Genomic DNA, 26,070 nt, shown 5'->3' with positions numbered 1-26,070 from the left:
GTCTCTCACATTATAAAGCTGGCCAGCTACTCAGATGAATATGATATGGTCTTCTGAAGATGCCCACTTTGCCAGACACTCAAGTGCTGGAAACAGTCTTCACTTTGTATCTTTCAGACTACAGATATGCTCCATAAGAATTACTTACTTAATATTAAGTAATATGGATTAAAAACCATAACTGGTTTTAATTTCAAGTGCATCCAATTATCCTTTATTTCATGTATTTTTAAATCATTGTAAACTGGCCTGAGTGTTGCAATAAACAAAAAACCCAAACCATACATGTGCTAGAAGCAAACAAAATTTCAGGAACACCAGTTCTACACTGAGTTCTACAAGCAAGCAATAGAACATGCTGACAATATTTGAAAAAACTTGCTACCTGTGGCATTGGTTGCTGCATATATCCCTGTTGCTGAAGAACTTGCTGGTTAACAGGGTGGCTGGATCCACTGTAGTTAGGAGTAGGTTGGCCAGGTGGCGGTGGCGGCGGCGGCGGTGGTGGCGGTGGTGGTGGGGCTGTTGCTATGATAAAACCAGATTGCTGTGGTGGTGGGAGGACCACTGCAGACTGGAACATGTTGGCATGAGGGTCAGCAGCTTCTCCAGATGGCTGTCGGGAGAGACTCATATGGCTAAGTTGGGGTCCTAGGTTGTCTTGCTGAAATAAGTAAAACAGTAACCAAAGGCATCCTTAAGATAATGAATATAGAAGTTTTTTAACACCAAGGCAAAGCAAGAAATCACAGAGTTTAATTATGGAGCACTATTAAGCTATCCTGCCAAAAAACTACCTTGGAAGTAAACACACAACCCTGCTATTGAACACAGGAGAGAATTACAGAGCTAAGAATCTAAAAATAGTCGTACTGCATTGGAACAAAGACTTAAGATGGCAGTACAGAATTATGTTTGCCCCAAAGGTCAATCTGTATCTTATTGGACAACCATAATCATGATACAGAGTTTAGAACTCTTTCCTATTCTATTTCCCAGTGACTGGTATGGAAAAAACATAGCCCTGTAAAGCTAACAGAACACCTGCCTTGAATAGTAGCTTTATTACTAGGAATTTGTCTAAAGCGCCATTAAAATCAATTTAAGTTAAAAGCTGTATTTGCCTACCAAGCTTCTGTTAAAATATCAAGCAAACAGCAAAAATGGCAACCAAGGATATTGATGTATGGAGAACCTACCTTGAGACATGGATTAGATGTCTATAAATCTGAGGAATGCAGCTAGGCTGCAAAACTAAAAAAAAACAACAACAATTTCTGGCCCATATCAAACATTAAAACCCTGACAGAAAGCTTTCACTGTCATGGAAAATGAGATACCTTAGAAGAGAAAGATATAGAAGGGAAAAGAAAGAAGGGTATTTATATGAAACAAATTCAAAGGTGTACTGAATTCTGACAGGCTGCAAAGGGTATTATTATCAGCAAGCACATTTTTTATATCAGGGAACCAGAATTGTTTTTTTTTTTAAAATATTTCAGGTAAACTAGTAGGCAGACCAGTCTTATTCTTTCCTCTCAACTCTCTCTCGGTGCGCTTGCCAATAATGGGATTACCTTTTGAGGCTACAGCCAGTCAATATTTACATTTCACATGCAGACTTCATATATTCTTCTAGCCTAGCAGAGAATCTGTCATGCAGAGAAAAGATGAGTAGAAGATAATATACCACAGTATATTGCTGGGTAGATGAGACTGGCAGGAGCGGGGGTGGATAAGTGACTGTGGAGAACTGAACAGGCTGTGAAGAAGGCTGAAGAGGTCGGATAGGCTGAAGGAGCAATAGTTGAACATACAGTGTTAGCAACTGAGTAAGAGGAAATGAAAGTAGGAATATTTATTTTGTGTAAAATAAAAGTATTTTTTTAAAAAAACACAAGAGGTCTTCAATACAAATTGTACAAATAAGTTTCAACACAAGGCTCAGATTACAGTGATTCAATCAATCAAACTGATTCAGTTATGAGTGGGAGAAGTTGACAACAATGTAAGATGGCGCGCTTACAATAACCTAAACACACTCAATGGTTTTAAGAAAATGTAACTTTTTAAACCAACGCTTAACCCATTACATGATAAAAAAACAAGCAGCTATTTGTTTAATCAGTTATTGACCAAACGTTTGTATTTGAATTTAATACCTGTGAGAGGATGTGATTGGTTGCTGGCTGTTGCTGAGGTGGTATGGGAGGTGGTGGCGGCTGAGGTGGTCCAGGCACTTGGTTTCTAATTGGTTGTTGAGGCATTGGAGGATTATACACAACTGGAGTGCCATCTGGATTAATGAATGGCTGACCTACAGGACAATTGTAAAAAAGAAACCCACAGAAGTAATATAGCAAAGGCAGCTTGCTAGCAGAATATAAATTAGCTAGTATTTTACTATATTACAGGTTATACGTTATGAGAATACCCAACAAGTCTAAGTCTTATCTGGTTTGCTTAATTAATTATTTGTTTGTTGATTTATTTATCTGCAGCACAATTGTATTATAAGCTGTCTTATTTACACATTGCTTCTTTTAGCGGATGATTCTGCAGCATAATGTAAACAACAAGAAGAAAAAAGTACAAGAAGAAAAGAAAAGAGTGCAAGAAGAAAAGAGAAAAGAGAGCCATATAAATTGTAAGCCAAATATAATACTTTCTAATTCTACTAAATGTGCAATTTTAAACATTGGGTGCAAAAGAAATTAAAACAAAAAATTCCACTGAAAACACAGTTTATAGATTTTTTCTCTCTCTCCAAAACATCATTGCATATCTACTCTGAGGAGGATTAAAATGCATATATCTTCCAAAAGAAATAGAGAAAGTATATTGGGAAGCGGAGGGAAGGGCAAACGGTTCATGGAAACACCACACATTTCTAAAACATTATTGACAAATTAGTTATTTGAGACAGAGACACAAAAGGGAGAGAGAAAGACAGACAAACTGACACCCACAACTGGATACCAACCTGTTTGAGGGTTGATCAGAATACTTCCAGGTGGTATGCCTGCCGCTTCCAAGGGAAGCAAAAAGAAGCTACCGCTAGAAGGCGCCACTTGCCCACTTATGCCACCATCAAAGGAAAGAGAACTACTAGTGCTGATAGTTGGATAGACGGCAGATGTGCCATGAGAAGGCTGGCTGAGAGCTGTGACTGGAAGAGGTTGCTGGGTGTGAGAAAGAGAACCCGTGGATGACCCTACACTACTAGAAGACTCTGAACCTAGGAAAGGAGTAATGAGAAATGGATTTTACCTAGAGACAGAATAATAGCATTCACATTTAAATAGGCAGGTTGTTATCTAAAGTTATCCATGTAACTCCCAGCCTCAACTACAACTTACTTCCCCAAACCCCATTGCAGCTTCTCCAGGTTAGATTCCCATTTACTCCAAATGCCACACAATGAGGGAGGAACTAATGACCACTGCCTGAATTTTGCCTTCGAGCCATGCAAATGGGAATAAAGCAGGATGGCAACAGTTTTTATTATTATCAATAATTACAATAAATATCTATTCAATGAAATATCAGGTTGAGATGTTGGCGGCAACTAAAGTGTAAAGTGGTATTCAAAGGACACATCTATAAAGCCCAATACATACAAAGGTAATGAAAATTTGGGTCTACATAATTTTTACTTGCTAGTGTTGCCAAAAAAAAATCTTAATGATTCCAGCGCTGGAGTTAAATTTTACTGGTTTTACTGGTAAGAATATGCACAAGTTTATTCCAAAATGGATTTAAACTTTAAATGTAATAGTTCATAGGAATAGAAAATTATGTTTCTCTGATGAAACAGCAAGGATTTAAATTTTTTTTTTACTAGGAAATAGATTTGGATTGTATTTTGCTTTCTGTCTACACATAACAAATAAAACACCTTATTTCTATTTTTTCATTGATATTCAAATCAATAAAAAGCAAATCTGTCTTGAAATATAAGGCAGGATTGATTAAGTTGCTGGGAGTATCTGTGCAGTTTTAGTTTCGGTAGTATTCTAATCCAGCCAATACTATGAAAATATTTTGGAGTTCTTATTTCTAAAGAAGTAATTCCAACTGCGCTGGTTTTTAGCATTGTCAAAGTATAAAATTACTACGATATTTAAAATGTATCTGTTAAATCTGAAAAGAATTACAACCCAGTTTTTCATAAAACTGTGTCTGTGAACCAGACTATAACACTGCCAAGGGTTGTTAGGAAGTATGGCCTTATATCTTAAAAATTAAATATTAATAAATGGCTTCAAACCAAAATGAAACAGGTACAATTGCTGTACTGATTGTACTCCCATTATAGTACAATTTTCTTTGTATTCTTTTAAAAAACCTTCCACTATCAAAGCTCTTCTTCATTAATATCAAATATGTATGTTCACAAGATATCCTTATCATATCACTTGGGCACACAAAAAAATAGATCTTTATTTTAAGAATAAGGACCTAGAAGAATCCTGCTACAAATTCCTTCAGAAGCAAATTTAGAGTACTGTATTTGCTCCCAGAAATTTCTTAAGCACTTTGAATGCTAGGCATAAGTGAAGTCTAGCTAGTATTCTTCCTGTCTTCTCTCAAAGCAATGGAGGGGATATTCATAATTCAGAAGAGATTTTCTGCCCAGAGCTCAAAATTGCTGTGAAACTGTTGAGCTTCTTTAAAACCCCTGCTGTGTCTCACCAGTGTCCTGTCCCCCCCCCCCCACTAATTTTCAATAATTATGAAAAAATGCCAAATTGGACCTATTGGGTTATAAAATGAAGCAGATATCTAAAAATAAATTAACATGTTTCCTTCTTTCTCTTTGTTCTATATCCTTAATATACTTCTTTCTTGAAGCCACCATAGATATTCTCCCTATTTAAGCTGTGTTGTGCAACTTGGCTGGTGATGAAATACACTGAAACAGACTTTGGAAGTCGACTATAGCAGTACATGTCAAAAAGAAAGGACACAGACTTAACACGGCACCTCATTATGTCCAAATTCAGGGTCAATTAGGCCATTCTTAATTAATTTCTTGTGAATAATTAAGGCCAAGTATGAGCCCGAAAAAGCTAGACAGTCTTACAAGTGCCCACCTGACAAGCCAAATAAAAAAGTATTTGGCAATCTGTCTGCATTGTCAAGTGAGGTCCCAAGTGGAATTTTATTGCCATGTTTTGGGTCTCCCACATTCAGGAGACCAAAAAAAGTAAGGAATGCTTAAAAATCTTATTAAAGAACCATGTTTGACGAAATCAGGAATTTAATTTTTTTTTGGGGGGGGGAGATCAGTAATGTGACCTTGAATCTTGATAATTTAATGTTTTTAAAGGGACTTCAGGTCATTTATCCCAGGGTTCTCCAAATTTGGCCAGATTAAGACTAGTAAATTTCAACTCCAAGAATGTTCCAGTCAGCATGGGAATTATGGAATTGAACAAGTCTTAAAGTTACCAAGTTTGGACACCCCTGATTTATACCATTACAAGAAAATGACTGATAACTGTAATCCATCAAAAAGAGGCTAAATGTCATTTTATGAGCAAAACAAGTCAGGTTCCAACTCTCATCTGGATCACCATCACAAGGACATCTTTGGTATCCATAAAAGTGTTAATTTGCTTGTATTAATATGATTGAAAATCTCATCATGCATACCTTTGCCAGCAAAATTAACCCTTAAAAAACATGCCTAATAACAAAAAAAATTCTTAGCAAAGCAAACTTGACAAAATTTCAAAAGAGTTGAAGCTGAGGCAGCCTAAAAATAGACATCAGAAATAAAGATTTGCTTTTATTGAGTTAGACTATAGATTATCTACTCTGATACTGCCTACTTAGGCTTCAGACATATTGTCAATAGGCAAAGAATGGTATTGAATTTTGAAGTAATCTCTGATCAACCACAAAATATATGGGGCTAAGAGCTGAGGTGGTACAATGGTTAGAATGCAGCACTGCAGGCTACTTCGGCTGACTGCAATTAGGCAGTTCAAATCTCATCAGGCTCAAGGTTGACTCAGTCTTCCGTCCTTCTGAGGTGGGTAAATAAGGACCCAGATTGTTGGGGTCAATATGCTGACTCCGCAAACTGCTTAGAGAGGGTTGTAAAGCACTGTGAAGTAGTATATAAGATTATTGCTATTACTACAACAGGAAAGGCATACTGAACTAACTCACAGGTATGGAGCTATACACCTACATAAATCAAATCTAAAATATATTGTTGAACCTGTTCTGGTATGCCTCTCCTGAAAGCAACCCTCCGTTGCTATTCAGATCAAGGAATCTTTTACAGAATTTTAATAATCTGATTTCACTGGTTATCTCAAAATCATTTTAGGCGATTAACTTAGGAGAAGCTCTCAATATTAATTAATAAAGCAACTTCCTAAAATATACCAGAAACATACTCTTGCAATGTTATAGGCTCAGTAACTGCAACAAAATTTTAATTCCTTGAAATGGCAAGCATGAGAGAAACACTGCATTTCCTATACCGCTACCAATCTGTCTACTGCTTACAGCTGTTTCAACTTCTGATCCTGGTCTACTAGCCTATGAAACTGGCTGGGTTAACAGTGGTCCAAATGCAGAAGATCAACAACCTCCAACAAGCCATGCAACCTATTAAGAGATGTTTTATTTATAAACAATTCAAAACATTGGTAGGATCAGGAATAGCCACAACCCTTTCTGGTCTATTCAAAATACTACCAAAGGTGTATCTAACACTTAAGAGATTATAACCCTGGGCCAAAGAAGCAGCTTCCCAAAACAGTAACAATGGTGGGTGGGCGGGGGGATGCTTTTTGCAGGCTACCTAGCTATTCCTAGACTTGGGTTTTCCAGTGGTACCTGTTTTGGATAACCTGCCAGTGCTTTTGCTGCTTCCTGTGCTATCGCCTCTTGTCAGAACAGAGATGCCACTGAAGCTGCTGGCTTTGGTCACAGGGGGCTTCAAACTGCGAAGGGAGCTGTCCGAGTCCGTGCTGCTCCATGGACGGGGTTCCGAGTACTTTAGCTCGTTGTCTGTACTGCTCTGGAGACTGTTTGCCGACCTTCCTGAAGCATCCTTGTTGATTCTGTAATCCATAAACTTTAGTTTTTAAAGATGGAAGACTCTTTGCCAAAGCAACAAGGAAAGAAAGGAAAGGAAATACATGCAGAATGCTTTGGATATAAAAACTAATTTATTCAATACCTAAATATCTGTCGCCTTTGCTGGGTACTGTTGGCTTCATCCTCTTGAATTCTGTTGGCGTGTTCAATAGAATTGCAACTTAGTACCTTCTCATTTGCATTTAGAAAAAAATATGTTTTTTTTTTCAAAAAAGATACTGATTATGCTTACCTTTTGTCAATAATATAATTCTCTTGGGAACACAGCGACTAGGGAGGAAACAGTGCAGAATAAAAATCACCACCATTAAATGATTCTATCATCAATCCATATTGCAATAAATGTCTAAACATCTATATGGAAACAACAACTGGTAACCGGTTGCAAGCAATTATTAAAGAATGCTCACTGAATCCTTCAGCCAGGCAACTGTAATCATTCACATTTGGTTTTAAATCAACAAATGGGCAGCAGAAAAACAAAATGGAACTGCTAGTCAGCATAATGTGCATATGGGCATCACAGTCCTCTGTTACAGAAGGGGAAAAGAGGAAACCACGGCAGGATTTATTACTCTTTGTTTCACTATCTTTTATTTGCAACCTAGGAGAAAAAGAAGCTGGGCAAAGAAGTCTGTGCATTTTGGGGTGCACTCTCCAGCCCAGGTTTCAAAAAGTTAATTTAAAACCTGCCAACCTACCATCTGTGAGCCTTGGCTATTGTTCTTAGAGGATGCCAAATTACCACAATATGAATGATTAAAACAAGTATATGACTATCACCTGTATAAACAGATGCCCAGACTTTTCAACATCCATGACTAGACATACTTGTTATGATCTCTCCATAAAGCGGGAAACGGTTTAATTAAACCACACCTCATAGGAGGAAATAAGAGGTAGTGCTACTATACCTATATCTCTATATCATCATCATCACCCCCAGCCTAGAGAACCAATCTGTGGCTCTACCCACTACTTTATAAACGTTATCTTAATGCGATCATGAATGGGAATGCAGAGACATTTTTTTCCAAATATTTTGAGCGCTTTAATTATGCACTTTAACTTTATTGTTCTTACACATAGTCAAAGATACTGTGGACATTCCTTAATACCTACATCTTGTGCAAATATTCGTTCTCTAGCTCTCTGGTACTCTTCTTCTCGCTCTTCTATAGATTTGCTTCTTCTGTCATCTTTTAATCGTATTCGCATCTAAATTAAATAAGTTGTTAATTGCCGATTTCCATTGCGCAATATAAGCATGCAGTCAAGATACTATAATGCTCCATATTTACCTGATTATCATCTTTGTCTAGACTAGAATTCTCTCGTTTAAGGATGTACCGTTTTTGAAAATCTTCACCTTTTTCATCTTTTATATGTTCGCAAAACTTCTGGTCAGGTCTTTTGGAGAAAAAGATTAAAATAAAATAAATAATTATAAATATGAAGGAAGTTTTTTATGGTTATCAGAATATCTTGTAGGTTTTAATTTTGTTTCCTACATTGGAAATCTATGCGGAGAATCTGATGTAGAGCTGCTACATCTCTTCATTCATACAGGTATAGTCCTCGATTTATGACCATAATTGAGCTTGGCAATTAGGATTATAAGTTGTGCTAGTCATAGAAAAGGTCATCACATGACCAACCCAATTTCATTTTTGCAATGTTCATTAAGTGAAACGCTGAGGTTGTTAAATGAACACTGTGGGTTGATAAGCAAATGTGGCAGTTGTTAAGCAAACCAAATGTTTGCTGTGGGCCAGTTTTTATCCAAAATTGTTAAGTAAGCACCAGTTGCTGGCAAAATCATCATAAATCAGTCACATAACAATGGGGTGCTTCAAACAGCTGTAAATGCAGACCAGGTACTGAGCGTCCAAAATGTGTTCATGTGGCGGAGGGATGGACCTTAGAAATGGGTCATAAGTAGCTTTTGGATCGGTCATAACTTCAAATGGTTGCTAAGCAACTGATCATAAGACAAGGACTACTTATATGTATATTTGAATATTTTATTTAAGATTTGGGTTATGGTTATTGCAAGAGAGAGAGAAAAATCTTCATCTTGAGGATAAGGACAGAATAAAACCTACCATAATAAAAATGGTATTGTGCATCCCATGCCACCTTCAGTGGCAAAATATAAAAGAAGGATATAAAACAAATAGTCAAAAATATGGTTATAATAATCTAAGTAGAATAAAACCAAAGATCCATTCTGACCCTTGGAGTAGCTGGAATGCTTTGTAGCTATGTGCAATTCAAATGTTTGCCAAATGGATTTCTTCATTTTTTTTAAATTTTTACTATTATATATTGGTAATTTTATAAGGGGGAAAAAAAGCAAAAAATGAAAAAAGAATCATAAACTGAAGAGGCAAGGTATGTATAAGCATCATAAGCTTAAGTAAATCAGTGGCAAATTCTCAGAACATTAATTGAATTCTATATATGCAAATATTTTGTGTAATTTTATACAGATCAATATTAAAATCAAGTTAATGTAAATGTAAGTTACATTTAAATATTGTCTACTTCCAATTAACAAATCACCTGAGTTAAAGTGTTAAGCAAAATCAAAATTTGGACATGGTAAATGGCCGTGAGTTGAATTATAGTCCAAAATCGTTTTTCCATCAAATTAATTTTTTATCCAAATGTCTTTTTCAAATATAAATAGAAACTTGATTTGTCATTTTTCTGCTGAAGGAATTGTATACGAATCCCGATTAAAAGCACAGAGTTAACCTACCAGCAATTAGCATATACAAAGTTACTTCAAAATATTTTGAAGAAATATTAGGTTTAATTATATTTAATAAAAAGATGACAGAACGAAAGGGAATTCAAATTTTAGAATTTGTTTCATTTTAAGTCAATTGCCAATTTTTTATAATATCAGTAAACACAAAGAATAAGCCAACTTGATTGTTACATTTCCAACTATTTACAGAAAATTATTAATTAGTGACCTTGGAGGGATACCTCATTAGTAAAAACCTCTTATGCTGGTTTCTCTAAACATGGTATTCACTATAAATGTAGCATTTTTCTTCCACCGAATTTCCCCTTGCTATGTATTAGTTGTTCTTTTCATTTAACTTAACTCACTTAACAACAGTTAACTGGGATTGGCAACTTTGTTGCAAAGCAAGCAGTCATAAAACAGGACATCATGCTGACTTGCAATAGCAAATTATAGCTGCCATTTATCCATTTAATCATGCAATTTATAACTTGTCCAGTGTTTGTGTCGTACTTCACCAGCAAAGCCTAGAAATACTCCATGCGTTTTGTTGTAAACGTCCCAAATTTAGAGACAAATTTCTAAAACTAATTTCTAAATCTTGTTTCTGAGATTTCATTAGATCAATACTGCTTATTTGAAGATATTGGAATTGCTAAGGTGGGTTTGATCTTTTGAGGAGCCTCTCAAAGGATGCCACTTTTGTCTTATTGATACTTACATCTTGTAGATCTAAACAATTTATTTGTATTTTCATCTTCATGAAAACGAATGCTTCATAATGAAGTGAAAGGTGATAATCTGGGGTAATTCTGTTTTCAATGCCTTACTTTTGATGTGCTGCTTATTAACACATTTAATTCCCCCCTTCCCCCACCGTGGATTCTTTAATTTTTGGCTATTCTTGAAAGACACGGAAGCTAAGAAATGAATGTTTTAGGGGAAGGAAAGATTTCAGAACAAAGCCGTACATGCCTACAGTTGTAGATTCCTACTTTTAATGGAATTATGAGATACTTTTAGCTTTTAAACATCCAACTTCCCGGATACCAAGAATCTTTTGTAAACCCCTTTTTTAAGGTGTTAAAAATAATTATGATTGTGGGCCATAAAAACATACAAAATTATATGTCCTCAGATACTTCTTACTTGGGAGATTTGCAAAAAAGCAGGATCGGGTTTCTTTTTAATTCCCGAATTGCATTATAAAAGGTTGAAATAATTCTCAAATGCTACCTAAGAATTATTGGATGCCAAAATGTAATTAGCAGGCACTTCGGAAAACCTTTAGACTGTCTTACCTCATTTTTTTCTTAAAGGTCCCTGAATTTACTGCCCTGCTATCACCACTCCACTCCACTGAGTCGTCCCAGTGTGCACTGGGTTGATGATGTCATTAACAGCACAGACCGGCACTGGAGCGGGGAATCTCCCTATGAGGAAAAGGTAAGTTGGGTTTTAGATTGCCAAGGTTTTCTAGCTAATTTCTTATTTTAAATCCCCTGAGATATAAAATAAGAACACTGAAAACCTTTAAATAATTTACATTGTCTATTGGTTCAAGGAAATGCCTGCTAATTATACTTGGGCCTTCCAGATTCCAGCTGAGATTGTCTTTGCCTTGAAAAGTATTCTAAATATAGCTTGCTCTCCAAAAACTTCATCAACAGCTGCCACAATGCTGTTTCCAAACCACCTCATGCAGAGGGTTATAACAAATAGATGCAGTTATCCGTTGCATCTTGTTACATTAAATTTTAAATAGAACTTTTGGTCTCCTAGTTCATTTCTCCAGCTAAGCAGCGGGGGAAGGATAGGATGGATATTGAAATACAATACAATTAAAGGAGTACTGAGATGGAATCACTCCAAGTAGTCAGTAATTACCAGATTCTGCTTTTCTGCAAAGTCCAATTTAACTAATTAAAAGAAAGAAAGAAAGAAAGACAGAGGCAAAACTTGTGCCTTTACTGCGACATCCAGTTCATCTGCCAAAGTTTTTCCTCAAAGGAATATGTGTCATTTTCTAGAAGGAAATTACTGTAATTCAGAAATGTATTTTTTTTTACAGAAAGAAAACAGGATATATTTTTAGAGACATAATGGATAGACTCCCCCCCCTTCTCCAAATCCAGAAGAAAACTCCGTAATCGTTGTGCTGCTTACAGAATGAAGGATAAATTTTCATGCAGAGACATTGTAATTCTCCTGCTTTGATCATAAGCTCAAACTTCCATCACTGATGAAATTCAATTCAACTCTTTAAATAATGAATAATAATAAAAAAAGAACAGCAACTTACATTCTGGTACTGCTAGTTTTATTCACGATCACCGATTTCCCACTCTGGTCCACGTTGTGCTCCAGTCCAAAATAAGCAGCTACTCTGTGCAATAACATTCTATGGTACGAGGTCATTGGGGGGAATTTTTTTCGTGGGATTCTGAAAAGAAACAAGTACGTTTTAGGCTGACATAAGCCTCAGCTCATCTCCTATAATTACCTGTCGTCCAATGACACTTACTCATTATTCCCAATGAAATCTAAGATTTCCTGTTCTAATTTCAGCAGCATCATTCTGTCCCTGGAAGGCAAAATATAACATTCGTTAGCGGGGAAAGTGTCAAGTAGGGCAGACTTTCAGAGCCTGTAAACATATGAAACAAGTATATTCTCCATAATAAAATAATTATACCAAGTGTAACAATAGTAAGGATGCTTTTAAATGGTTGGACAGCACTTAGCACCTCCTTTGATTTCAGATAGTTTAGGTGGCTCGCAGGAATAATCTGTGTTGTTTTGTCTTGAGCGAGTTCAAATAAACTATCACATCCCCCCCCTCCCCCCCGGGCTTTAATGACTGCTCAGTTCTGAATATTTTTGCCACTTTGGGCCAGTCATACAAATACTCTAAATTCACCAAAATATTGTGGGGATAAAAGAAGGCCCCAGTGATTAACTCAAATCTGTCAACTGTAATCCTAATCTTGTATAAAGAAATGCTTATTAAACAAAATTTATACAGATAGATTTCACTGACTCTTCTAACAATGAGTACTGTTGCTATGTTACATGATCGCCATTTTATATTTAAATACTACATATTAGAGAGAGAGGGAAGGAGAGGGAAGGAGAGGGAGGGAGAGAGAGATATCCATAGGAAAAATTAATATAACTCATTTTCTGTTTGGATTAATGAAAGGTTAATTAAACCCTGGCAGTAGAATAAGAAGTCTATGCAAAAGATCTGAAAAAGGTAAATTTTAACCATAAAAAATTTCATCATTTTATGACACCCAAAGGAAATAGGCAAAAATTATTTGGGGAGAAATGTGTTTTCTCCCCTCTGTAAGTAATGAGCAAAGGTGCAAAGTAGGAGGAGGAAGGTATATTGGATATGGTCCCCGTCTTGAGTTATTTGTAAAAATAATAAAGGTGGGATACAAATCAATCAATCAATCAATCAAATCAAATGGTAATTGCACTGATAGCAAAGCATGAATATCTGAATGGATAAGGATAGTTGTGTGTGAGAACAGAAAATTTGCTATAAGCAGATGGAGTGTCATTTTGCAAAATAGAATAGAATAGAATAGGTTGCAATTGCTTATTCTGCAATCCTAACTATCTGTCGAAGTCTGTATCTGTCCTGTTTGGTTGCTGTGCAATTATTTTACAGGGAAATAATTTTAATTAGCCATTATTAAATCATTTAATGTGTGTCTGTGTTTGTCTTGGCCCTAGGCTTTTTAGCATATGGGTTCTGTTATGCATACTATACATGCATAAATAGATGCACCTGCATCACATGGACATATTTATTACATGGGGCAGATATGCTAGGATTGCTTTCAGCAACTCTAAATTGATAATATGGAGAAGCTGGGTATTCCATAGGGCTTTGTCTAAAACTTTTTTTTCATCTCTTCTCTTTCAGGAAGGCGGCCACCACTGAGTTAAATTCATAGTAGTCTTCCTCTGAGATAGCAATAGCACTTAGGACTTATATACCACTTCATAGTGCTTTACAGCCCGATTTACAGAATCAACCTAGTGCTCCCAACAATCTGGGTCCTCATTTTACTGACCACAGAAGGATCGGAAGGCTGAGTCAACCTTGAGCCGGTTAGAATTAAATTCCTGGCAGTAGAATGCAATGTTAGCCTGTAATATTGCATTCTAATGCACCACCACGACTCATATACCGTAGGTAGCTGTATCATATACTGTATTTTTCGGAGTATAAGTCGCACCTTTTTCCCTCAGAAAAGAGGCTGAAAATCTGGGTGAAGTCTTATACACTGAAGTAGCATTGGCTTACTTGAATGGTCTTCTCTGTGCGCTGCGGGAGAGTCCAAGCATGGGTTAATTCTGTCTGACTGCCCTGGACTGAATTGAGGATCTTTAGCCACGCCTCTTGGACCGGAATCTCAGATTTTCGATGAAGGCATGGACTGATAGTCTGTTCAAAGGTGGTTCCATAAGTCTGTTACAAGATTGTATATCAAAGGTTAGTCATAAGTCACAAAACATCACCGTAAGGAAAGGATGTCGACTGAGGAAAGTCACAGTCAATAAACACTGGGAGAGACCTCAGGGCGGGGTTGGACTCTCCCGCAGCGCACAGAGAAGACCGTTCAGGTAAGCCAATGCTACTTCTCCTGTGCGCTGCTTGGAGAGTCCAACCATGGGACATACAGAAGCTAAACGTCACTAGGGTCGGGATCACTTGCATTAATGGTCTCTCCAGCTGAATGAATGCCCTGAATAACTCATCTCCCAAAGGCTGCGTCCGCCGATGCGAACTTATCCATCTTGTAGTTTTGCACAAATTGGGATGGCGATGCCCACATTGCCACCCTGCAGATCTCGTCAATGGGCACTTGAGTCGCCCAGGCTGCTGTAGATGCGGCACTCCTTGTAGAATGGGCTGTGATGTGACGCGGCACCTGTGTCGATTGGAGCCAATAGGCAAGGGCAATGCACTAGTATCACCTCCACCTGCTCCTCCAGAATCTTGCGGACCACGCTGGGAAGGAGTGGGAGTGGCGGGAACGTATAGAGCAGGCCGGAAGCCAGTGGCAAAGGAGGGCGTTGACTCCTTCCGCTCCTGAGGACCGGAACCTGGAGAAGAACTGGGGAAGATGGGAGTTCTGCGGCATGGCAAATAGGTCGACGGATGGACGATCGAACCTCTGCGTGATCTTGTGGAAGAGGTCTGGGTGCAGGCCCCATTCTGAGTGGTCAATTGTGGACCTGCTCAGCCAATCCCCCTGGACATTGCTCACCCCAGAGATGTGTTAAGCCCGGAGGGATGACAGATGTTTCTCAGCCCACTTCCCCAGATGTTCTGCTTCCACCATCAACGACTTGGAGCAGGTGCCGCCTTGGTGGTTTACGTGCGTCTTTCCGGCCACGTTGTCCAGGAGCAACATTACATGGTGACCTTGGACTGTCACCTGGAAATGTAGAAGAGCTAGCCTCGCTGCTTTTAGCTCCAGCCAGTTTATGCTGTGCTTGAGATCACTGACAGACCACCTGCCTTGTGCGATCTGATTGCCGAGATGCCCCCCCCCATCCAAATAGGCTGGCGTCCATCGTGATGGTGAGGCGATCCGGTTCGCGGAAGAGACTGCCCTTGGTCAGTGGTGGGGAGAGCCACCACTGGAGAGACTGCTGGACATTGAGTGGAACTGGAATCGGATTTGCTTTCCTTGGCCCTTTGGTGGGGCAGAAGACACCACTGCAGTTGTCTTGAGTGCAACCTTGCCCACAGCACTATTGACAGGCAAGAAATCATTTTGCCGAGGAGTGTCGATAACTGAACAATGGACGCTGACCGGGAAGTCTGCAGCTGGAGCACCAGTTTCCTGATGCTGGAGATTTGCTCCTGGGACAAGGCAACCTGGCAACTGACAGTGTCTATTATCGTACCGAGATGTTGCAACCTGGTGGTGGGAGTGAGGTGACTCTTATCTAGATTGACGGAGAAGCTGTGATCTTGCAGAACCCTAATCATCAACCGGAGGTCCCTGACTGCTTGCTGGGGGGACCACAATTGAATGAGAATGTCGTCTAGGTACGCCTGAAGTCAAATTGGGCGTGATCTCAGGGACGCAACTACCAGTGCCAGAACTTTTGTAAATGTCCTGGCGGCCGATGACAGGCCAAAAGGCAGTGCCCTATACTGATAGTGCTTGCCTGCGTAATAAAACCTCAAAAAGGTGCCAAATTTCCTGCTCCATTAGGAACCTTTTGGCAGGGGAGGAGGGAATGGAACAGCGGATGAGGTGGCGGGGGGGAGGGGAGATGAGCTCTAGGGTCAGACCCAGTCGGATGGTTTGGAGAACCCACTGGTCCGACGTGGTCTGCTCCCATCTCGCCTGGAATAGCTGCAGGCGGCCTCCGATAGGAGCCATCCTCTGGGCATCACTTGTAGCGACGGAATGGCCTAGAGTCGGAACCCCCACTGTATGGTTACTTGGAGAAGGATTGGTTGCGGTCTCTGTCACGAAATGACTGATGGTCCTGGGACCGATCGGGACCCTGGGTATATGGACAGTTGAACTGTCCAGCACTGGTGGAGGCCTCAGAGGAACGAAAGGACTGTTTCCTAAAGAATCCGGAGCCTTGGCACTCCGTCTTTTTGGAAACGGAGGGCATGACTTTCTTCTTATCTTTGTTCTCAACGAGAACCGGGTCCAAGGCCTCACCAAAGAGTTTTGCCCCCTTAAAGGGAGCTGAGGCCAATTTCCACTTGGACCTCATATCTGCGTTCCAGTGACGTAACCATAATAGTCTGCGTATGGTCACATTGGAAGCTAAGGCCCTTGATGCAAATTTGGCGGAGTTAAGGGTGGCATCGGCTGTGTAGTCAGCTACCACCGTAAGTTTGTTGAGTGTCTGTCTCATCTTAGTGTCACTAGCAGTGAGCTTGGTGGCAAGGCAACGCAGCCACAGAAGGGACGCCCTCGATGTAAAGGAAGCCGAGGTGGTCGTCTTAATGGCCCAAGCCGCTGCCTGATGTGTCTTATAACATGCTTTTTCTGACCTCTTGTCCTCCGCTTTCAGACCTTCTAGAATGTCGGATGGTAGGACAGAAGAGGAAGTGAAAGCCTGCACCGGTGGATCCACCTGAGGTAGTTTTAGAAAGTCCTACAAGGCAGCATCCACTGTGTATAATTTCCTGTCGCTGTTGCTAGGCGTGGCCGGAGTGCCAGGCTGGGCCCATTGGCGCTGTACCACATTCAGAAATAATTTTGGAACTGGAACTATTTCCTGAGCAACCACGGGCTCGTCAAAGAGACCCTCCCCGTGCTCGACTGTTTCAGAAGTGGCTTGCTCGGGTACAGAAGCCCCTAAGCGGGTAGCCGTCTTGGCCTTCTTAATAATAGTCTTGAAGGAAGTTTGGTTAAATAAACCAGTAAATGCAGGTTTGTCAGGGACGGCCCCCTCATCCCCAGAAAATTCCTGCTCAGGCAGGACATGCTCATCTACGGCAGAATCTTCGCTATCCAGTGAAGAGTGCGGGGAAGACACCCTATGGGTGGTATCCCGTGACTGGGTAACAGAGGAGCTAGACTTGCGTGCCCGCTTGGACTTTTGCTTGACCCTTTCTGCAATGCCCTGGGAAATGGCCTTATCACCTCCTGCATTTCTGCAGACAAGGCCGGGCCTTGATCCTCTACCGGTCGAGCCCTTTTAGCGGCCTGGAGAAAGGGCAACTGAGGAGCCAGGGGCAATACTGGTGGGAGAGCCTCCTCTGCCTCAAGCGAACACTGAAATAGGTCAGCATTATCTGCCAACAAAGGCTGGGGGATCCTACAGAGGCAATGGAAACATCAGAGGAAAATTGTTGTTCCTCATCCTGTCTGCAATGGATTGTTCAGTGGCAATACGGGGTGGCTCCTGGGGTGAATCCCCAATGGGAGGCCCAGCAGTTGATGTGGTTGTACGTTGGGCCTTTTCAAACTGCTTTTCTAGTGCCTTTTGGCGCCTCATGGCCACCTTGTCCTGGGCACTGGCCTGTTTCCTCCCCCACAGCCTGATGGTATCTACTAAGGGCCTCAGAGGCTGCCTTGCTGGCCTGCCTAACGACTCCCCTACTTGTTGAGGAAGCTGGATGGTCTGCCTCATCAGGGGTTCTTTCTGCCATGGTAGGAGCTGTGGAGGATCCTTGACTAGGTAGATGCGCTGCACTCACCACTTGGAGACCAAGGCTGCACAGTCCAGAGGAAGGAGCTTGGAGAGAAATTGCGCTGGTGGGCCCCAATTCAAGAGGCGCGAGCTCAACTGCTCCCAGTGCTTCCCAGGTGGTGAAGCAAAAGTATGGCCGGGGGTGGTCAAAACTGCTGCTGGCGCTCCGAGGGGCAAGCCTCGCTGGTAGTGGGGAATGAAACCCGCCGGATTGCCGGATGGAGAACCCCCACACTCTCTGCTAAGCAGGGACAGTTGGGTGGCAACAAGAGGAGAAGCGGCAATTTGTCTTCGACTGACCGACACGATGCAATAAGTGGCCACAAAACGCTGAAAAGGTGGGGAAACCTCTGCAGTTAAAATGGCTGCCTCCTTTGATTTGGCTGGAAAATGGCCGCCACAACCAAGAAATCGATCGGAAGGCCTTCCAAGCACATCTCCGATGCGATGGGTGAGAACGCGAGTGGCCAGGCCCTAAACCACTGCCGCTGTGCCCCGAAGACACCAAAACCGAGGGAGGCGTTGGCACTCCGACCCTCCCTCGTCGCCCTTAGCCGCCCGACAGCCCCGCGCACCCGAGCAAAGCCCAGGACACGTCGGCTCGCAGATTGATGTAGCTGACAGAGAAAGATTTTTTAAAACGCTCACCGACCTGATTACTGTAATTAAAATGGAAAAGAGCTGTGTTGGAGAGTCCAATCAAGGTTATTAATACGAACCACATTGTAACACGTCCATGGGCTTTAGACTGAATTGAAAATCTGAGATACCGGTGCAAGAGGTGTGGCTAAAGATCTTCAATTCAGTCCAGGGCAGTCAGACAGAATTAACCCATGCTTGGACTCTCCAAGCAGCGCACAGGAGAATACAGCATTTTTTGCCTCCCGAAACCCTTCCCCCTTCACCAAAATGGCCGTGCAGAGGCTGTAGAAGGCTTTCAGAGAGCTCCTGGGGGCTGAGAAAGGCATATACGATACTAATATCCCCCCGGATATTAGGATTACCACCGACCTCCGCTCCTTCCGTTCAAAACTCAAGACCCACCTTTTTCAACTAGCAGGCCTGGCTCAACCATAGCTCCATTTTATTCCTCCTGGCAATTTTTAAACTTGTAATTTCCATTGGGGTTTTAATTTAACTTATTTCAATATTTATATGTTATTATAATGATTGTATTGTGTTTTATACCTCCTCCGTACAATGTGTAATTTTATAATATGTGTTTTTATTTATTGTACGCCGCCCCGAGTCCCTTTGTGGAGAGGGAGCGGCTAACAAATTTAATAAAATAAATAAATAAATAAATAAAAACAGGCCATTGCTCAATTTCCCCCCCCCCCAACTCCCAGGAGTACTCTATAACCCTCCTAAAGGCTATGCATGCAATTTTTTTTGACAAAAAACGGGCCCGTTTTTTGCTTGTTTGGTGGGGGCTCACCCCTTCAGGAGCACTCAGCAAGCCCCCTTAAGGCTATTCATAGCTTTTTTGGGGGGGGAAACAGGCCCATTTTAGCGAAAAACTGGCCATTTTGGGGAGGTTTGCAGAGTGCAAAAACTTTTTTTTTAATTTGCCTCTTCAAAACCTTGGTGTGTCTTATACTCTGAAAAATACGGTAAACTCTTCAAAATGCCTAGAATCGCATTCTAAATTTCATGGCAACAAAAACATGGAATCAAATAACAGAAAAATTAGAACTTTACTTGAAAAAAAAAAGCCAAAAAAAAAAAGGTTTTCTAAATATACCAAGGTTTTTTTTAAAGGTATAAAATCAGTCAAAACACCTCCAAAAGGAAAGCAAGGATTCTTGCCTATCTTACTAGCCAGGAACAAGGAATTTCATGCTATCTAGAAATACTAGAGAACAACTCCCACCATTGGTCTTCTTGGCGAAGATAAAGGACAGATTAGGAGTAATCTGGCAAGTTGTGGGTAATGTTTCTTCCTGAACTCAAGATTACTTATTGAGAAGAATTAAGATGCAGTAATTTGAGACTTACTACCTGATAAATTGCATGCTCTTAAATGGATAGGATACCAGATAATTGCTTAAATTCAGTTGTGTATGGTGGTTTGCCTTCAGGTACTGTGGCTTATTTTGTGTGGTTGCTATCTAATTTGAATGTAACATAGTAGTTTCTTCCTAGACAAGTAAGAAACTGAATCTACAGCTGTAGTTTGTTTTGAATTCCACCTCTAGCTTCTTATTTTTGCAAGACATATACTGCTGTCTTTGGATGAGTCATCAACCTACCATGTTACCATATCAACAAACCACAGGCAGGCAATGATTTCTAGCTGCACTGCTTCAAAAGAAAAAAATAACATTCCTCCAGGCAGGTTTGCAGCCAACCACAATTGCTGCCTTTGAATGCAGTCATGGCAACTGATTTTACCTAAGAGGTTAGAAAAAAACAAACTAATATCATACATTTCTGTTTAAAGCTATTTGCCACAATCGACAACATAGTTTTGACCATAATTTCTGGTGCAAGCTGCAGTTAATGTAAAATTGAATCCTAGACTCTTTCCTCACAACCTCACAAGAAGCAAAGAATCACTATCTACTCTTGTGAGTTTGTTCTTGTTGTGCTAAACCATAATTTGGTGTGATTTCTAAATATAGCTATTGTAGCTCATGCTTGCATAAAGTTAGACCTAAATTTTTAAAAATTCGGAAACACTCCTGCATTTAACTGTTCCTATATAGCAGTGATTCTCAACCTGTGGGCCGGGACCCCTTTGGGGGTCAAATGACCCTTTCACAGGGGTCGCCTAAGATCATCGGAAAACACATATTTTCGATGGTCTTAGGAACCGAGACACCAATTTTATGGTTGGGGGTCACCACAACATGAGGAATTGTATTAAAGGGTCATGGCATTGGGAAGGTTGAGAACTACTGGTATATAGGAACAGCCAAGAGAGCTTTGTGAATGCATCAAAAGATAGAATAAAAATAATATTAGGGGCTCCATTACAGTTTGAAAAAGAATGTGCAGAAAAATATGAGTTTAAATGTTTTTCAATAAAGTATCCAACAACAGAGCAAAATTTACAAATAGACCAAAGGAAAATGAATGAGAAATTCTAGTAATATATACATTCATTTCAACATTAACATCATATCATGGCCACTTGTTTACCTGGGATTGTTTTTCAATGTATTAACTAAAAACTCGTGTAGATCTATACCAGTTGAATCTGTATATTCTTGACTAGAATCTAAAATAAAAATAAATCCACAGTTACAGAGAACACATTAATTCTTTCAATAAAACCAAGCCATTAATATTTTAAGACTGCTTTTTACAGAATAGCAGCTAGGATGACAAAGTCTGAAAGTTTAATGGCACACTGGCATGGATAGTCGATTGCTTCTCTATTAACAGAAAATGTGAGGGGAGAGAGAAAATCTATCTTACTTTGTCTCCCTATCCCACAGATCTCTCAATAACCCTTCAGATGGTGAAGGACTGTAAAACAAATGGGAAGGCAAGGAGAATGGGTCTATTGTTTTCCATTATGCCAGGCCCATTGTAAGGTTAATTCTGCAATATTCATGTGTTTTGCATTTTATTGTAGTGGAAAAGAGGTCTGTTGGTTTTCAACAATATTCCCAAAGTCGCAAAGATGGAGTATGAGCTATACGTTGTCCTGAGCCGCAGGCTGCTCACTCCACCTTGGAAGGAAGTTTGAAGGGAAACATATGAACGCTAATCTACTTACTGAAAGAAAAGAATCACTTAAGCCAATGTGTGAAATTCATTAATGTTGACATTTCTATCTCCCAAAAGATCACATTTCAAAAATAGCTCATGAAACACATTAGAAATCTCATATACATGATATGCCAGTGTTCGGAATTCGTATGTCTTCCTTTTTAAATTGTAGCACACTCCAATTACTTCTGAGCATGCAATTCCCAAAGAAAACTGGGTCTAAGATAGCCTAACTGCTCAGCTAAACCAACTCTTTATTTGCCAGGAGGATAAGGGGATTATATACTTTCAGCACTAATTAGGCATCTCTGGGAGATTCTTCAGAGAATAAATTTACCAATATAGAAAGAATAGGCATTATGGTAAATACTAGCAACCTGGAGGTTTTTTAAACCTACAGCCCAAATTATGTAATTTAAGAAGAGGATAATGTATAACAAACCTCTTGATAACATTTTCCTGGGTAATTTATCAGACTTCTCCTTTTCAGCTTCATCTTTCGAGGGTTTCTCTTCCTTTTCAAATAACTGTGTTAGCTGGATCTGATTTTTTTCCTGTTGAAAAGGAAAATTAACAATTTTTCCCCCCTAAGAAAGGTATCCTGTAAAAAAAACAGTGTCTGTTTAAATAAGTCTACAGATGTAACAACAACGAAAACGCTAATATTTGGCTGTAAACCAAAAGGCCAATGTGAAATAACTGATTTTGAGCCTCTTAAAACGCAACTCCCTTAAGTTCATATGCCTGGGAAAAGGACAAATGATTCAAGAAACAATATTGCTATTTCCTATAAAATTATCCACAAGCTAAATTTTCAAAGAAAGCCAGCTTCCATGCAATATTAAACAACGGCTTAATGGGAGGCAGGTAAACCGTAAGAACCACAATTGATGTTTTGAATGTACAGGCTCCCACACATCTTTGCATTTAGCTGGAAGGAAATTTAGATAAGATTAGTTTTGTTATTTGATTTGATTTAAATGATAGTTATTATGTGTGAATAAGAAATAAAGCATGGTTATAAGCCAACTGAGAGCCAGTTTGGTATAGTGGTTAAGGCATCAGGCTAGAAACCAGGAGCCCCAAAGTCAGCTGGGTGACCTTGGGCCAGTCACTCTCTCTCTGCCCTTGGAAGGAGTTAATAGCAAATTATCTCTGAGAAACGTTGCCAAGAAAACTGCAGGGACTAAACCAGATATTGACCATCAAAACTGACTCAAAGACACACACACACACATAAAAGGGCCAGTTAATTTGAACTAGTCATACCTAATAACCAGACTTTGTTTTTAATCTTTATTCATAAACAATAAACCAGCTTTCATGAAAAGTAAATCTAAATTCCACAGAAGCCTTTATCTCTGGCAAAGATGTCTAGGAACCAGATGGTTTCCTTGGGTTTGGTCCAACTCCAGAGTGTATTCCAATTCCAACACTAAACAAGGCTTAGTAGTAAGATGCAAATCATTTTGAAATATCTATGCTATGTTGTTTAGGTTGCAGTATCTCACAAAACAAAATCAACTTTAATAATTTAATTCTAACACAAGAAGTACAGTTCTGTTGAGTTAGATTTGTATCCTCTGAATAGATACCCTAGTTTGTGTTCAAATCTTATGAAATCTAACTCAATGGGAATATGTGTTTTATAGGACTGAAGCCCTCACATGTAAGAAAAGTAATTTAAGTTTCCAAGGCAGTGATTTTTTTTCTTCAGTAACAATCATTTATATATATATATAAATGCTAGTTAACCTCTTCCAATTTCTGAGTTTTTAATATTGCTAGCAACCTTGTACAAGATAGAATCAGTCTCTTTTAAGGCAAACATGCATAACATTTCAGTTAAGTTAAAGAAGTGGAGGAGTTGCATGAATGGCAAAGATCCACACGTTCTCGAATTGAAAATGATTCTGCCATTGAGAAAATAAATACAATAACTAAGATAACCTCCCTTTTTATGACCCTGTAATCCCTTAATTTGGAGTAGAGTCAGTACATGCTATAAAAGCAAGGACTCATTTGCCGTTCTGTTCTTTAGCTTCTTTATTTTTACGTGAAAATGAAATAGAAGTCGTTTAAGCAAAATGCTATATCAGATTGAAAATGTATTTCATTGTATGATTAAACATATTTTTATCTTGCAATAATTGGTTATACCCTTTACTTATAATATTTTAATGGTTTTATTTATCCCAGAGCTTTTCCAGGTAGATCTTTGCCACCAAAGAGCCAACTTTGATTTTTGTTCCAGTTGATATCAGATTTAAGAAAACGTGATTACAACCTCAATTGTAACAAATGAAACCTGTTGATGTATATGTTAACAATAAAATATCCTCAGTTTCCAGCATCATTCGATTAAGATTCAGTGCTACCACCAGAGATAATGCATTCAAGTTGAAAACCCAACAGAGAAAGTTTTTTGAATCTTACACACAAACATGAAATTGAATTACACTAAAACCAACACTGAAGAGCATTTTAAGACTGATCATAACAAAATTACAAATGTTATGATGCATGCTAGCCATATAACATTTGGGAAAGCCATAATTAGTACGTTTTAGAAATTATTTAGTTCCCAGTCAGATTTATGGAAGTAATTCATTCCATAAGCCGGGAATTCTCTAGGCAAGCATCATACATTTATTGTGGAACTTTCTCTACAAAATATTAATATCTAAAAATATATACAAAAATATTAATCAGTTAATAAAGAATGGGGTACAATCACTCATTATTTATTAACTTATTGCTTCGATACCTAGCAAAGGCAGGTAAACCTTAAGAACCATAGTTGATGTTTTGAATATACAGGCCCCCACGTTTTGCCCTCCTCCTTACATTTAGATAGGATGTGATGGTTATTACATGTGAACAAGAAATAACAAGAGATAAATCATGATTATAAACCAACTAAGTCAGTTTTGTCTGAAGACAATACTATGCTTACAGATTACATGGTGAACAGTTTTGCTTTCTCACAACTTTCTACTTAGTAACCTTTTTTGTTCCTTTAAAGTTACAGAGTCAAATACCAAGCAAGTCGGAAGACTTTATATATATTAGTCTCTTCAACTATCATACTTCCTGAAATTTAGCAAACTATTAAGAAACTGCCATAAGTCCATCACACTAAGTGATTTTCCAAAATTTTGTAAAAAGATAATGGACAAATGTCTCAAATTTGACACACACACCCCTAAATTTCTTCCATGTGATGTCAACGCATTTCATTTTGTCCACATTTCCATTTCCAAATTGCCTTAGTTGCCTTTTCAATGATGTACTTCCTAAGATTTTGTGCTGTAGTATCACCTAAAAATTTAGAAACTAAAATCCAGAAATCGCACAGCCAATGTAAAGTTTCTTCTTGGTGTTTAAAAAAAACTGCAGAATAATGCAAAACTGATGAAAGATGGATTGAGACTGATATGTGTAGCTTTGTTTTCCACTCAAATACTGGCTGCTCCAATATAAATACAAGAGAAAAAAATTATCAGAGAACAAATTTCAATATATTACTTTCTAATATTTTTTAAAAACACTTAAAATTACACAAAAATAAAGATTCGTTGGAATTTCATGATCTAAAACTTCTAGTCCATTGTAACACAGTTGTAAAAATATTTTACAAGAATGCATCATAGCTGCATACAAACAGCAAAAGGATTCCCTGTACTTGGTTTTTCTAGAAGAGCAGAAACAGGAACGTAAAATGATCATCCAAATTTTTCATAGTCTGGATTGCTCTAGTAAAAGTAAATACTAAATTTTACAGAACAGAACATGGTTTTCCTAAATATTTTAAGGTAGAATATCTCATTTGTAAGGAAATAGATGAAAGCATATCCTCGCTATCAAATAAGTGATTTTAGGACTTCTAATTGGCAAAAGGATAAGACACCTGAATGACATCAAGAGTCTAAAGAGGAAGCTTATCTCATTTAACATGTGGTCAATCATAGTTATGCTAAAAAGATGAATGTCCACAGAGCAAATCTATACACTGTCTATCAGTCCAAAGCGGAGAGAACTATATTGCAGGAGCTACCCTGGTTACTAATCTGCTTCCAGATACAATTCAAGATGCTGGTTAGCACCTTTAAAGACCTACATGGCTTGGGACCAGGCTATTTCAAAAACAGCCTCTCCCCTATTACATCTACCTGGCCCAGCAGGACAGGAAGGCAGAATATATTACAGATCCCATCAATTAGGGATGTACATTTGGAGGGACCACATCACTTTTAAGAGGAAATATAATAAGA

At 39.1% G+C, this 26,070-nt stretch overlaps 1 protein-coding gene across 9 annotated transcripts in view; it reads right to left on the bottom strand.

Moving 5' to 3' along the window:
• The window catches only part of R3HDM1 (R3H domain containing 1), a 73,709-nt gene that overhangs the window by 34,221 nt on the left and 13,418 nt on the right, over positions 1-26,070 (bottom strand). For 3 of the 9 annotated variants that reach the window (XM_081936198.1, XM_081936199.1, XM_081936202.1), the window contains 13 exons: positions 22,239-22,350; positions 21,221-21,299; positions 12,405-12,464; positions 12,183-12,323; positions 8,424-8,532; positions 8,245-8,340; positions 7,355-7,392; positions 7,205-7,255; positions 6,859-7,085; positions 2,984-3,238; positions 2,163-2,317; positions 1,691-1,792; positions 386-664 (listed from right to left, as the gene is read on the bottom strand). In XM_081936198.1, coding sequence (XP_081792324.1) covers positions 386-664; positions 1,691-1,792; positions 2,163-2,317; positions 2,984-3,238; positions 6,859-7,085; positions 7,205-7,255; positions 7,355-7,392; positions 8,245-8,340; positions 8,424-8,532; positions 12,183-12,323; positions 12,405-12,464; positions 21,221-21,299; positions 22,239-22,350 — 1,704 coding nt within the window. The remainder of the gene's footprint in view (positions 1-385; positions 665-1,690; positions 1,793-2,162; positions 2,318-2,983; positions 3,239-6,858; positions 7,086-7,204; positions 7,256-7,354; positions 7,393-8,244; positions 8,341-8,423; positions 8,533-12,182; positions 12,324-12,404; positions 12,465-21,220; positions 21,300-22,238; positions 22,351-26,070) is intronic. The other 6 variants (XM_081936205.1, XM_081936206.1, XM_081936200.1 and 3 more) reach the window with 5 other exon arrangements.

The sequence above is a fragment of the Natrix helvetica genome (genome assembly GCF_964273705.1).
Source record: "Natrix helvetica genome assembly, chromosome: 1".
Classification (NCBI taxonomy): domain Eukaryota; kingdom Metazoa; phylum Chordata; class Lepidosauria; order Squamata; family Natricidae; genus Natrix; species Natrix helvetica.
The sequence above is the reverse complement of the archived record's forward strand: the minus strand, read 5'-3'. Positions and strand labels throughout refer to the sequence as shown.